At 28.0% G+C, this 14,912-nt stretch overlaps 1 protein-coding gene across 1 annotated transcript in view; it reads left to right on the top strand.

The window, feature by feature from the left end:
* The window catches only part of LOC107441452 (receptor-type tyrosine-protein phosphatase T), a 70,424-nt gene that overhangs the window by 50,400 nt on the left and 5,112 nt on the right, over positions 1-14,912 (top strand). Inside the window, exons 9-10 of the mRNA XM_071182998.2 lie at positions 8,014-8,140; positions 14,213-14,363. Of these exons, the coding sequence (XP_071039099.1) occupies positions 8,014-8,140; positions 14,213-14,323 (238 nt within the window). The 3' untranslated portion in view covers positions 14,324-14,363. The remainder of the gene's footprint in view (positions 1-8,013; positions 8,141-14,212; positions 14,364-14,912) is intronic.

Below are 14,912 nucleotides of genomic sequence, written 5' to 3'. Positions count from 1 at the left end.
TCAACTTTAGGAAAAATGATAGAAAAATCACACAAAATACTTTTTCTTAAAATTTTATTTTTGCGTCTCGTAAGAAACGATAAATCCATATTTTAACTATATTTGTGTTGATTTTTTAATATAATTTTTAATTTTCACAAAATAGGTACCTCTCAGAAAAACCCAGACAGACCCCTGAAGTATTCTTTAAATTCTCTATTTCATCTAGTCTTTAAATTTTAATCATGCATTTGTTTCAAAATGGTTGCTATGCATTCAAAGCCATGTATTATAATGAAAAGTTATTTTAGTTAGAGCTTCTAAAATATTGTTACAATATAGTTTTAATATTACGTTAATTTGATTAAACATTTAAAATTTTTTTTAATCGTAAATTAAAGTTCTTCTCTTCTTTAATCATAAATTAAAGTTACAGTGTATTTGAATAAAAATCAAAAAAATATGATTTAAATCAAAAAAATCCGATTTAAATCAAAAAAATCTGATTCTTTTGATTTTTTTTAAAAAAATCAAAAAAATCACGAACCCTGAGCATAGCCAACTCATGAGTTAAACTTCAGTGCATCTCTCTTTCGATAACACAGTATCTATAATAAAACTGCCCTGTAGTTATGCAATTTTAGTAAATTACCAAATTTACTAAACTAGTACTTTTGGTGCCTATTAAAACTGAACAGATTATCACAATTAATTAAGCATCATCGGTGTCAATAATAGCATTGTGGTGTAACTACAACTACGAAAATTAAACATCAATTCACTGTTATATGCTAACTTGTTTCAATCACGAGGTACCTTTTGATGGATGAAGGTAGGCAGGGTCGTTAACTCCGTCCCACAGCATGATGATTTTTATAACATTCTCTTACACGAACCTTTTATCCATTAATTTTGCTTTACAGAGTTTTTTTTTTATGCCAGTTTCCAAAATTAAGTGAGCACCATTGGCGTCCAAAATGATATGGCAATTTTTTACTTATCTCTTAAACGTTAATCCGTTTTAGTACATAACTTGTTATTTTTTTTTTTAACTAGTATCGATTACAAATATTAGTGAAGCATCATTGGCGTCAATAATATTTTGCTGATATAATGAATTGGTATCATTTCACGATTAATTTCTTTAGTACATAGCCTACTTTTTTTGCTTTAATTAATAACTATCACCAAAATTAAATACTAGCGTCAATAATTGTACGGTGATTTTTCATGCTTCGCCTAAATAAGTTTGTACCATTTCTCTATTAATTTTACTTTTTAGTGAATAGCTTATTTTTTTAATTTCAGTTAGTACCTAATACCGAAGTTGTCGTCAATAATAGTATAGCGCTTTTTTTACGTTTCTGCTAAGCTAATTAGTAGTACTACTCCATCAATTTTGCTTTTCAGTACATAACTTTTTTTTACAAATACCGTAATGGTGTTTATGGATGGTGTTTTATAGTCAAGAAAGAGCCCTTTACCTCCCATATTTCTGGGTTACTATATCCGTTGGGTAATAATATCTGCCAATTTGTCTGACATTTTGGAGCGAAAGTTATATTGAAAAGTTACAAGTGCGTATTTGCGTAATCGATTTGCACAGTTTTTCGGAAATTTTGTACAAACCGAAACTTTTGTGTTCATTACAAAATTTATTACTTTTGGTATTTAAAGTAAAAAATATTATTATTACTAGATAGAAACACTTTATACACAGTTTTGGTTCTTTAATAATATTAAAATAAAAGGGAGGAGAATTAGTAAATTTATACTTGCATTATATTTAAGCTTACCTAAAATTGATCCTGGTTTTGGACAACTTATTCCTTCCTGTCTATCGGGAGGAAGATATTTCGAATAATATAATTTTGGGTTACCATCTTTTCTATTTACTTTAAGTTGAAAGTCTTCAAAAGGAAGAAAATTTTTGAAACCGCACTTTTTAACATTAGCTTACATGTATAGCAATGGTGCATTGTGGGGCCCCTATACGGACCTATAATATGGTCTATAATTCCCTAGAAATATTTTACAAGGTAGAACCATGGTATTATGGGCCAATTTGAACGGGAGATAGGGACATTTTTGAAATAGTACATTTTTAGATTTAAATTAAATCCTATTGCAAGATCCAGAGTTTGAATTTGTAAAAATACTCCCATTAATTTTTTTAGAACACAAATCACTTATTTCAGCATTTTGACGAAAGAATTTTAAAGGACAAGAAGAACAATATTGATAAATCCCAAAACGTAGGAAAGATCGCATAATTAATTGATATCTTATTACAAATTTAAACAAACCGTTTGAACTTCAAGCAATATATTGGCATAAGTAATGAGCCAAGATTTAAAAAAATTATCTGATCTGTTAGAGAATCAAAGTGGAATACAATAAGAAACAGGTAAATATTTATGTTTAACAAAACAAAGGGAAACACTTAAAAGTAAATACAAAACCTGGCGATTCTGATATAAGTTTGGCGAATACTTATTCAGCCGATCTTTAACCTTTATTTACCGGTTTTATATCCTAAAAACACTCAAAATTGCTAAATAAATTTTTGAATGGTATCTAAAGATCATATTTTAAATTAATATCTACTTAATAAATCCAATTTTCAATTAAAATTCTTATATTTGATTCATTGATAAATCTGTACAACCAAACACCAAAACTTATTAGATTATTTATTTAAAAAAAAAAAAAAAAAAAGCATAAACAAGCATTTAGAAACCATTTTTAACAACTTGAAATCGTTTATATATTACATATATAAGCAAATAAATTCAATAAATTATAAATAAAAGTTGCCAGTTATGTCGTCTTACCTATTTAAATATAATATAAATTAAGCAAATAATGAAGCAAATAATATAAATTCACATTGATCATTAAATTTATCTGACATAACGGATAAAAAATAATTGCATATTAAAGAATGAGCAATGAACTTCTTTTTTAATGAGAGTGATGAACTATAAAACATCATTGGTTTTACCTTTAAAATAGTATTTAAGAATTTAAAAAAAAAAAAAAAAAAAAAAAAAAAAAAGAACTATCTGTAGCTTAGAATTTTATCAATGGCTTGTTGGCATGGAAAGAGTTGCAACCAATAAAAAAATATTCAATTTTTCAAACGATTTAATTGAAATTTTTGAACAATTCTTAGGACAGGAGGCTAAATTTAACCCATTAACCCACTGTCCGAATTTCCGGACACTTGCATAAACGGAACTGAAGTTATAAGAGGGACACACACATACGCCCTACCACAAGCTTTTAATTTTATTCTTACTAATAACGTTTACAAATAATGAAATTAACGGTTTGAGTTTTTGAACTAATAATGCTACTTGAAATTTATTCAACTATTAATTATATTGATTAGATAATCTATTATATATAATTCTCTTACGTGACTCCCAGATTTTGGCTGTATTTCTTTTCTGCTGGTGGCAACAGTTTTCATACAACTAATTAAGATTCTTTTCTCAACACTTAAATATTTACTTTATTTTCTTCATATATACAGAGAACAGTCGACAAAGAATTCTGTTAGGTCAAAAAACATTTCGCTAAAAAAAGAACGAATTCTAAAAGAAATAAAAATAAACAACTTAAAAAATATAAATGCTGCTGCCAGCCATAGAATTTTTTGAAAGTCAACTTAGCAACATAATTCAAAATGACATAGAAGCGTAACTAGATCAAAATTATGATACCTGAGCGTTTGACATAACAAATCCTTCAATTCTATAAGTGTTGTATCGCCAAATGCCCGGATTAACAATTGTGTTTCAGGCGGAAATCTGATAAGTCACTCTGTTCCTCTGAGCAATAATACTGTTTCCAGGCGTATTGATGAGATGGCCGCCGACGTTGAATCAAAACTCATCAAATTTCTGAAAGAAGGTAAATTTGCGTTGCAGATTGATTCATCAATTGTGATAGATAACAAAGCTGTTTTAGCTTACGTGAGATTCATAAATGAGAGTAAGGAGATTAACGAGGAAATGTTGTTTACAAGAACTTTGAACACAGATACAAAAGGATCGTCGAGTTTTAAATTGGTCAAAGATTATTTTGAGGTAAAAGAAATTTCCCTCACAAATGTAAGTGATTGTGCAACAGATGGTGCTCCAACCATGTCTGGTTGTCATACTGGGTTTCTGGATCACCTTAAAAAAGAAGTACCGGAAGTTATCTCACCATTCATTATGTCATTCATCGTCAACTTTTGGCTGCGAAAAATTGGTTATTTCTGGTATCAATAAAATAAAAGCTAGTTCTCCTAATAACCGTTTGTTCCGAGAACTTTGCCATGAAAATGATGAAGATTTCGAATCCTGCTCCTACATACAGCTGTGAGATTGCTTTCAAAAGGAAACTGAGCCGTTTCTTCGAATTGCTGGATTCGGTTACTGAGTTTCTCGACACCACTGATCCTGTTTTAAGTGAGAGTTTGAAGCAACGCAAGTTGGAAACTGCGTACCTCACTCATAGTTTTGAAAAAATGAAGGAAATCAACGTAAAATTTCAAGGAAATAAAATGAACATTATCAAGGTTAAGGGAATCATATCTTCATTCATCGCCAAGTTTGATATCCACAAGTCAAACATTGGTCTCAAAGAGCTAATGCAATTTCCAACTCTTAAAATGTGTTCAATGCCAGATATCGAGATTCTTGAAAATAAAATCTCAATTTTTACTGATCACTTTGATCAGTTATGGAATCAAGATTTAAAGATTTGATGAAATTAGAAATTCCAGATTGGATATTCGATCCTTTCTCTTCTATAGTTCTGGATAAGCTCACTTCCTCTTTTAAGACTGAGATTTTAGATTTGAAGTATGACTGTGAGGCTTAAGTCGTCTTTAAGAAATACGGTTACGAGTCAGCTTGGGTAAAACTTATGGACACTTATCCACAATTGTGGAAACAAATTGGGCCGCTTCTCATCTCGTTCCCGTCAACATATTTAGTGGAGAGAAGATTTAGTTCTGTCTTCCAGCTGCTCACAAAGCAAAGAGATAGGTTGGACATTTGCTTCAAAGGAGGCCCGTCCCGCGTTTAAATCTGACTAGCATAAAACCTGACATTCAAGTTTTAACTTGAAATACACCAGCACAGGGTAGTCGTTGAAGTGGTAAAAATGTACTTTCTCCATCTTCATTTTTTTTTCTCAAGTTTTAGCTGTTAACGTTTTAACTTTTTCTTGATTACATTAAAATATGAATTTAAAAAATGTACTTTTGTTTTTATTATTCTGTTTTAAATATCATTTCTTTTTGAAAAAAAATAATTTTTTTTAATTAATAAAAATGACAGGATAAATGTGCCTCCTTATTTGCATTACAATTTAAATTAAAATCAAATAGCATAGCATATTTTCAGTGTTTGGTTGCTCAGAAGCAACAATGAATGGTTTTTTGAGAAAAAAGAGAAAGGGGCGATATGTGTCAGCCAACCCCAAGAGGGGGGCGATGGTCCACAAAAGGTTGGGAACCACTGATTTAAAATATTGTTTTAATTTTACAGTACTAACTTTATTTCGACTTACATTATTGTTATGACCCTCTTTCATTACATTTTACAACTTCATGCTAAATTTGAGGACTTAAGTTGTTTTGTGGTTGAATACTGACGTTTAAAAATGTGTACATAAAAGAAATAATATTTAGAGGTTAAGAGTAGCCTCAGAAAAATTTGAATTGTTGACACTGAATTTAATAATGGAAACAATCGCTTTTGTGAAAAATTGAATTGTATTGCTGACATCAAAACTAAAAATATTGTGTTTCAACTTAACAATACTACCTTAATTTTTACTTATTTATAATTACTATGTTCCTTTTATATATATATATATATATTTATACATATATATATATATATATATATATATATATATATATATATATTTATATATATATATATATATATATATATATATATATATATATATATATATATATATATATATATATATATATATATATATATATATATATATATATATATATATATATATATGTCAGTATTCAGACACACAACAGAAGTTTAATAGTTTAATATGAAGTTGCAAAATGCACACACTCACTCACACACACACACACACACACACACACATATATATATATATATATATATATATATGTGTGTGTGTGTGTGTGTGTGTGTGTGTGTGTGTGTGTGTGCATTTTACAACTTCATATTAAACTATTAAACTTCTGTTGTGTGTCTGAATACTGACATTTAGAACAAAACTGAGGTTTAGAATTGCTTCGGAGAAATTTGAATTGTTAACAATGACTTAATAAAAAAGTTTTATTTTAACTGACAAATACTATATTATAATTTTAACTTTTTCTATGACTATACTCATTTTCTTACTCTTTTCTTTGTTTTTTATACATTTTATATTTTTGTGATAAAATAAAAAACTTATAGTTGTTCTGCTTCTGAACACTGATGAAAACACAAAATGATGGGCTTCATCAACAATCAAAAATATATACATTTATTTTACAAATTCCATATTATTAGGGTGGCGCCCTTCAGAGAATTAAAAATGCCAAATTATCTTCATCGAAGCCGATGCTTTACATCCGGCGTTCAGTGGCAGACTACTATTTCATATTGTTTTACAACACATGGCTTTAGCCCTCTGGTGGGAAAGACTTTAAAACAAAACTTACAACTGTTACTTTTCTCAACAACTGAAATTTAGAGTAGTGTGATTAAGAAAAATATGTGAACTGTTTGCAATTTCAAACTAATATTGAAATGTACAGGTAACCGTCGTTGAACACTTGACCCAATTTTATGGGTTTACGACTACTGATGTTCAACTCCGCAACCTTGTAATTTTGAACCCAATCCAGAAGACAAGGGAACTCCTGGATCGAGTAATGAGAGAAATTTGCTTTCATAGAGAATTTTTTGATTAAACTAACCCGCGTTTGCGCTACATGGAGAGGAAGACAACGTGAACCTCCTACGGTTAGCCTGACGGCAAGGGGACCCATGATCCGCCTACCACTGAGGATATTTCACGTCAGCACTGTGGTCAGTGCAAGCTGGATGCGGAATTCGTATCGACCAGCCATCACTGGGATCGATCCCCTCATTGGAAGGATCCATCCCCTGAGTCATCGCGGCTCAATTATGAAGATTTGAAAAAGCAACTTTCTTCTACTCAAAACTGCAACTTCTACATGAAGATAATTACTATTAATTTTGTATTAATATTTACAAAAACAGCACATACTTATGTATTAGAATATATTGAAGATAATAAGCATGCAGCTGCATTTTAAATCAGTATTTTAAAAATAAAAGAAAACTTCACAGGCATTCTAACATCATGAATGCTATTATAATTTTTTTTCACGGTTTTTTCCAGTGTTTGACCTTAAAAAACACAACCTTGATAAAACCCATCATATTTGTATATAGGCAATTAATTTTTCGTAAATTGCATAATTATTAGTATAAGTATGTTAGTAAAGTAATATATATGCTTGATAAAAAAAAATTTCATTGGTTTCAAAAATATTAAAATGGAAATAAATGTTTCAAACACTCAAAAACAGACTTGCCAAGCGTTAAAGAGCGAAACACTTATGAATTGAAACTAAAAATGTAAAGTTGCCAAAGGACAGAAAAAGACTAGAAAAATTATAGTAAAAATGGTGAGAAACTAATGTTGCTAAGAAGGAATTTTGCCTTAATTCCAGGCCTTCAGGATGCGTTGATGTTACAAGGGTGGAAATAATTTCGGCACTGAATTTACGCTCAATATTCCAACAATGTGCGCAAATGACGATTCGTCGCAATCTCGGTAATCTATCATATTCTTTCATATCAAATTTTAACATTTTTCTGGTTTGTTTGATGTCACACTGGCTGTTTTGAGCTCTTGAAACATGTTCCTATTTGTTACCATTTTCACTTACTTCTTCAACTTTTTGGAATTTTTTTTTTCACTGTTGTTATTAGTAGTTAAAAATTATTTCTTTTTCAGCGCTGGTGTGGGAAGAACTGGAGTTGCAATCTTGATGGATATAATGATGCAAAAGGAAGGCATCGTTGATTTTCCTGCCGAATTAGATTATATGAGACAGCAGAGAGTTAGTGTTATTGAAACGAAGGTATACTTTTAGAATACTTTGTCAAAAGAGCCCTTTATTTTGTCGATTTGGTGCGTTTTTGCGGACTGTCGCCGAGAGTAAGTTTAACGTTGATGATCAAAACAACTGAACGAAACAAATGAATAATATCTTAAGAAAGAAAATTAATAATTAACTATAAGAAACTTTTTGCTGATCGAAATAATTTAACATTTTAAATTTGGAAATTAATAATTGAAAAACAAAAGTTGCTGCTTGCAAAAATATATATTTTTTTTAAAGATCCCAAAGAGGAGGTACGATATTAGTATTTAATTGTAGTCTTCGAGGTCATACCACAAAAATTGAAAATAAGAAAAATTTGTATTTATTACATTTCTTCTTCCATTTTATTCAAATAAATAAATAAATAAATAAATAAATAAATAAATAAATAAAGCTTATACTATTATTTTGTACAAGACTTACAATATCCTTTAATTGTTTTGAGTAGTATATTTCAATTGCTCTTTCAACCGTCATTGCTGTGAAATTCTGCTTTGTTCTAAAAAACTCATTATTTTAATACAATATTATGATACGCGAATTTCGAATTCGCTAACTTGCTTTATTATTGCCGATTTCATTGTAAATGTAAGTAATGTTTTGGATCTTTTTTTTTTTTTTAAAGTATATATGACCAACAAATTCTTTGTGATTTTTAATGTTTCAACTCATGAATTAAGATCCCGTATATTTACTACAGTTTCATTACGACATGCGAGTTTTAAATCACTCATTTAAATAATCACTTTTTAACTCCCTTTTTTTGTCCGTTTTTATTGAAAATCTATGTTATTATTTAATTGTTTTTTTGGCAGTTTTTACGATTCAGTCCCTGGTTATTTTAAAAAGTTCGATTTTATTACGACATACGAATTTTAAATCATACATTCAAATAATTACTTATAGATGCTAATTTTATCGTAAATTAAAGAACTTTTTTTCAATTATTGCGTTAATAAATTTAAATAATCCTTTTTGATACCATTTATTTGCGCATATTTCTTCGTTAATATAAGTTATTTTTTAGGGAATTAGCGTCATTCATTTACACGTAGTTATTAGGATTTCGATATTTTAATACAATGTTAATGCAACAAGAAAAATGATAAAAGTAGAGAAAAACTGAATTTTTAAACTGCTTACTGTTTGTAATTTTGTTTTCAAATTTTTGTAGCATAGGAGATTTTTTAAAACGTTTCGTATTCATAAAACCTCTAAAAATTCAAGTAATAACATTAATACCTGAAGAATAATGCGAAATAAACATGGAATATTATTTTATACTATAATGGTTTTTTTCGGTTTTTGTTTATAAATTTTCCTTAATTAAAATATTTAATTCGATTAGATATTATCCATTAAAATGGATATGTATTTTCTTACACTTCATTCAATGAGCATTACAATTTTCATGATATATATATATATATATATATATATATATATATATATATATATATATATATATATATATATATATATATATATATATATATATATATATATATATATAGTGGAATGGGCTCTGGTTCGTAAAGAACCACCCCAAATGAATGCAGGTGATACGTGTATACTTTAAAATTATGTAAGGTTGTATGAATGAAGGATAAAGTCTATAAACGGCTTTCTATCCAATTGTACAGACTGACTTTTAAATTAATTTCCCTATGAATGATTTTTTTTTTCTTTTTAGTCTGCTAATTTAATCAATCCGTTAGACATTTCTATTATTATTTCAATTTTTAAATTTTTAATTTTTTCTCATAGATGGCAGCACTAATATTTTACTAAAATTTTTTTTCTTCTTCTTCGATCAAATATATATATATATATATTAATTTTATTTTATTCGATTCAAGCTATAAGCACAACTTCCAATATTTTACATCTTCGCGATTTTTGTTAACTGTTTTATTATTGTACTTTTAAACCTAAACCGCGCTTTAATTCCCGCCGGTAAATTCGATTTCTTTTTACATTTTTCTTTTATTTCATGATTTTTTACAACATAAGGTTTTTTGCGATATCGACACATATAAAGAATAATTTTTATCTTAGGATAATTATTCTTTATTCAGAAATATCGCATTTATAGCAATTAGATGTGTCTTGATAACGACTATTTGCTTTAACCATTCTTGTTTCTCGACCATTTAATTTTTTATTTTATTCATGTTTTTCATGTTAATTTGTGTTTATATATATATATATATATATATATATATATATATATATATATATATATTATTTCTGTTCCTTTTCCCCAATATTTATATATAGATATATGATAATTTTTTTTCTTTTTGTTAAATCAATTATTATCAATTAAGTATCGGCGAAAAACAATGTTCATAAAAATAATTTATTTTAACCTTGTTTAAGTTGAAATTAAAATTATCAAATTTTGCGTTACACGCAAAGAAAAACCACGAAAATTTTTTTCAGATTGCTCGGCAGTAATAGGATTTCAAATAAATGTTTATCATTATCTCAATGAAATTATTTTTTTATAAGCAATAATTTTTTTTATTATTAATCAGGCCTAGCCGTTGTGGCTCAGAAGATCTTGAGTCTCCTTAAGGTCAGGCTAACCGTGGGAGGTTTTCATGGTTTTCCTCTCCATGTAACGGAAATAAGAGTTAGTTCCATCAAAAAGTACTCCACGGAGGCAAATTTCACTCAATACTTGATACAGAACTCTCCTTGTCTTCTGGGTTGGATTTAAAATTACAAGACTACCGAGCTGAACATCAGTAGTCGTGAACACAAAATTAGGTCGGCTGTTCGACGACGGTTATAAAATTATGAAATAGATAAGGTATCATAGTTCTGAATATAACGAAAAGCTCTTCTTTTAGCTCTTCCTTCTTTTTAACTCAAGCCTTAAAATTGCAGCCAAAATTAGCAGCAATTTAAGTATCGAAATGCAATTATATTTATGAAAGCTATAAAAATACCCTATTTTAAATAAAATAAAATTAAAATTATTAAATTTTGCTTTACACTCTAAGAATAACAGCACAAGGGCTCTTCAGATTGCTTTTATCGGTAATAGGTTAAATCGGTAGTAATGACGGAAAACAGCGCCATTTTGATCACTAAAATAAATAAACTGTTATCGGAATATAGATTGCGACTACTGTTAAACCTGTCGGAATGGGATTCGCAATTAATTCGCACCGGAATTTAGTTCCGAGCGGAATCAAGAGTTCGTAATAGGGCCTAACTGACATTCACAGATTTATGACGTAATGAGAGCTTTATTTCGATCGGAATTAGATTCCTTGATAATAGGGCACCAGAGATAAGGCTCCCGATTTCATTAAATGAATATATAAAAGAGCCTTTTTATCTCAATTTCTGTGTGTATTTTTAATAATTGTTAATACATTTTGTTAGAATGATTTCATAAAATCTATTATTCATTATTAACAGATTTCCCTAATATTTACTTCCTTAAGAAGAAATTACGAAATTATTCTTATAAGATTTATGCTACAATTTAATTTTCACACTTAGTTGTGATTGTTTAATAATACAAAATCAAATATAGTCCTAATATTCACAAATATATTTTTAATAAAATAGTAGCATAAATGCAAATTAACGAATGAATAAATTAAGACGATATTGATAAAAAATAAGTTGAAACGATAATGAAACCTTCTGACAGTAAAAAATCTGAAAACCATCCTAAAATTTTTTTACAAAATGTTAATGAAAAATCACTATAATTAAGAAAAATTATATTGCGTGTAAATGAAACCAAATAACTAAAATTAAAAAATATTTACATTAAAGTCATTAAGTTATAATCAAAATAATGCAAAAAATTACAAAACATTAATACTTTCAAAAGTACCATAAAAGTGATAAACATAGAATTATTTGGTAAAATAGATTTTATAGATTTTTATTCAAATCAAAAATAGCCTATAGAGGTTTAAAAAAATAACTAAGAAAAAAAAACTGTAGTTCTAAAAATTTATGATGAAGCTAACACTACACTTATCTATGTCAACTGGTCTAAGTTGAGTATCGTAACGCGCTACTCAACTTAGAGCTAGATATGAACTTAAAACGCGCATAAATGAAACTAAAAATGTAAACCAACATTAAAACCACTCAGAACTTATTAGTTAAAAATCATAAGAATATCAAACATAAGTAATTTATAAAATTTTTAATAAGCAAATTATAATTTTAGGAAATCAGTATAAAAGCTAAGAGTTCATATCTAGCTCTAAATCATTTAGTACTATGGAAGAAAAAAAACGAGTTGAAATGAATATATAATAACATGAATATTAAAAATAATAACAATTACACTTACTCTAAAAATGTTCTTAAAATCATTACACAATGTTTATAAGAAATTAATAATAATTAATTAATAACGAATAACTTAACATTCATAACATAACATAAATTTAATTAAATAACTAATATGAAATGCGAAATTCAATATGAAGCTGAATGAGAAAAACATACTTGTATTATGTTTCACGAAGCCCGAATTTCGATTTCTATTCAGATTTTTAAATTCTGAGACATTTAAGAAATGGAATTTTATCATTGGCTCAGAGGAAGACATTGTTTTAGAATAAGACATAGATGATATAGTTTTGTCAAATATTTTAAAGATAACACCAGTGTTGTTTGTTAGCTTATAGCTCTAAGCAAAAAAAAAAAAAATTATTGTACGTTCTGCAATATTTAATTATATTTTATTCGTTATGCCAGGCTATCTGAAAGATCAACATCATCCTCATCCTGCTAGCATAGGCATAAGTCACATGATTAATATTTTTAAGGCTATCTGAAACCACATGCTTATTTTGCTTATAATTATGATTTTAAAACTGGTTTTTATAAAACTAAATAATTTAAAATCAACGCTACTGTTATAATAGTTACAGTTTGAAATGAAAAAATAAGCCAAATACTAAAAAGGAAAACTTATCGAAAAATGGTATTAATTCGTTTAAAAGAACATTAAAAGTTGAAAAACTAATATTGATGTCAATGATGTTTAATTATTTTGGTTATAGATACTAATTTGTCTAGATTTTTATTTAAGAAGAGAACTTTATAGGTGTAAAGTTTAATATTATGTAGCACTAAAACATGTAATTACAGTAAGATACAATCTAAAGCAAGAATTGTTAATTTAGGATGCATTTATACACCAATTCTTGAAAGGAAATTAATTTGTAAATAGCATAACACAAAGAGAAGATTAAAATGAATTCGAACTAGGCTTAATAAAATCGAAGAGGATAGAAATTAAACTTTATAAAATTGTTTACAACAGTTCTCGGATATTTAAAAATTAAAATATGATAACTATTTTTAAACTTCGAAAAGTATAAATATATACTTAAACGGCGAACTTTTGTTTAAATAGATATTGTATAGCGGCGTGAAGAAAAACAACACAAATTCAAGCAAACTTTTACTCGATATACTCCAAAGCGCGCCAACGTTGTAGTTTTTGGATGCAAAAATAAACTATTTATTTTTTGAATTCCAATAAGTTTTGTTTTCGAAAATTTTAAGATTTAACTGCATCCTTTAAATTCAGTATCATATCTTTATTAGGTGTTAATTTTAAATAAGTTGTTCTTTTACTCAATTTTTTGGATTATTCAAAATTAAATACAAAGTAGGTATTACTCTGCAAGTCGTACAGTGCGTGAAATCCACTAACAAGTTTAGAAAATAAAAACGAGAGTTTACCAAGAAGTTTTAAATAGCTAATGGTATAAGCAAGCTGCAACATATGGTGGTTCAAGTTACAACATGTTGATTTTTCTGACGTAAAAAAAAAAATTCTGTTGTGCAGGATGGAAAAAAAAACTTATTAACAGGCAAACTAGCGAAATTTCCAAATTATTTAATAACATTTTGCATAGATAAAAATTAAATGGTAGAATTTGTCCAAGATATAACATTGTTTTCTACTGTTCACGTAAATCATTTAGTCATTAATGTATTTTTTCTGTGGATAAAGGCTGGACATTAAAGTATCCTTTATTTTTTTAACAGGAGCAATACATTTTCGCTCATCAAGCTGTTTATGACTTCTTTGCTGGAAATGAAACTGAGAACTACTTGAGAAATGCAAATGAAGAGTACAAAAAAATTGATAACAACTGATACTGATTCTACAGAGCAAATGTCTTCAGATCTCCAAAAGGTAATTATTGTTCTATGGATAATCAGTGATGCTGTTTCAACACGCTTTTATACAAAATGATCATAATATGTCTATTATTGGAATCTCCCAATTTCTACATTTTGTGAATCGTTAAGCTTTAAAAAGATCTCTTTTCTTTCCCTGCGTGCATAATTTCCAACATGTATATTTTTTCATTTCAAAAAGATGCCCATAATCAACAAAACATATTAAGATTTATAGCAAAATAGACAGTTATATTTAATTGGTAACATTGTTGTCCAGTGCCTGGAACGGTGTCTGTGGAAGGACGGTCATAAATTTCTTCATATGCTGAAATATAACCACCAAGGGTCGTTTCTGATTTCTAGGATTTTCCAGAACATGTGTAATAAATCATGTCTAGAAGAAAAAGTTTGAAACATGAGTACAATTCAGAATTATTATTTTATTTGGCATTGAAAAACCAATACATTTGCGCAAATTAACTGCCTTTAAAGTTGTTATTAATTAGTATTTATCGAATAGTTATTTGTATTTATTGATAAAACAGTGACCAAACAATTTTTA

The sequence above is a fragment of the Parasteatoda tepidariorum genome, chromosome 7 (genome assembly GCF_982258835.1).
Source record: "Parasteatoda tepidariorum strain Cologne lab strain chromosome 7, Ptep-v5.0, whole genome shotgun sequence".
NCBI classification, from domain to species: domain Eukaryota; kingdom Metazoa; phylum Arthropoda; class Arachnida; order Araneae; family Theridiidae; genus Parasteatoda; species Parasteatoda tepidariorum.
This window is presented reverse-complemented; position numbering and strand designations above follow the sequence as displayed.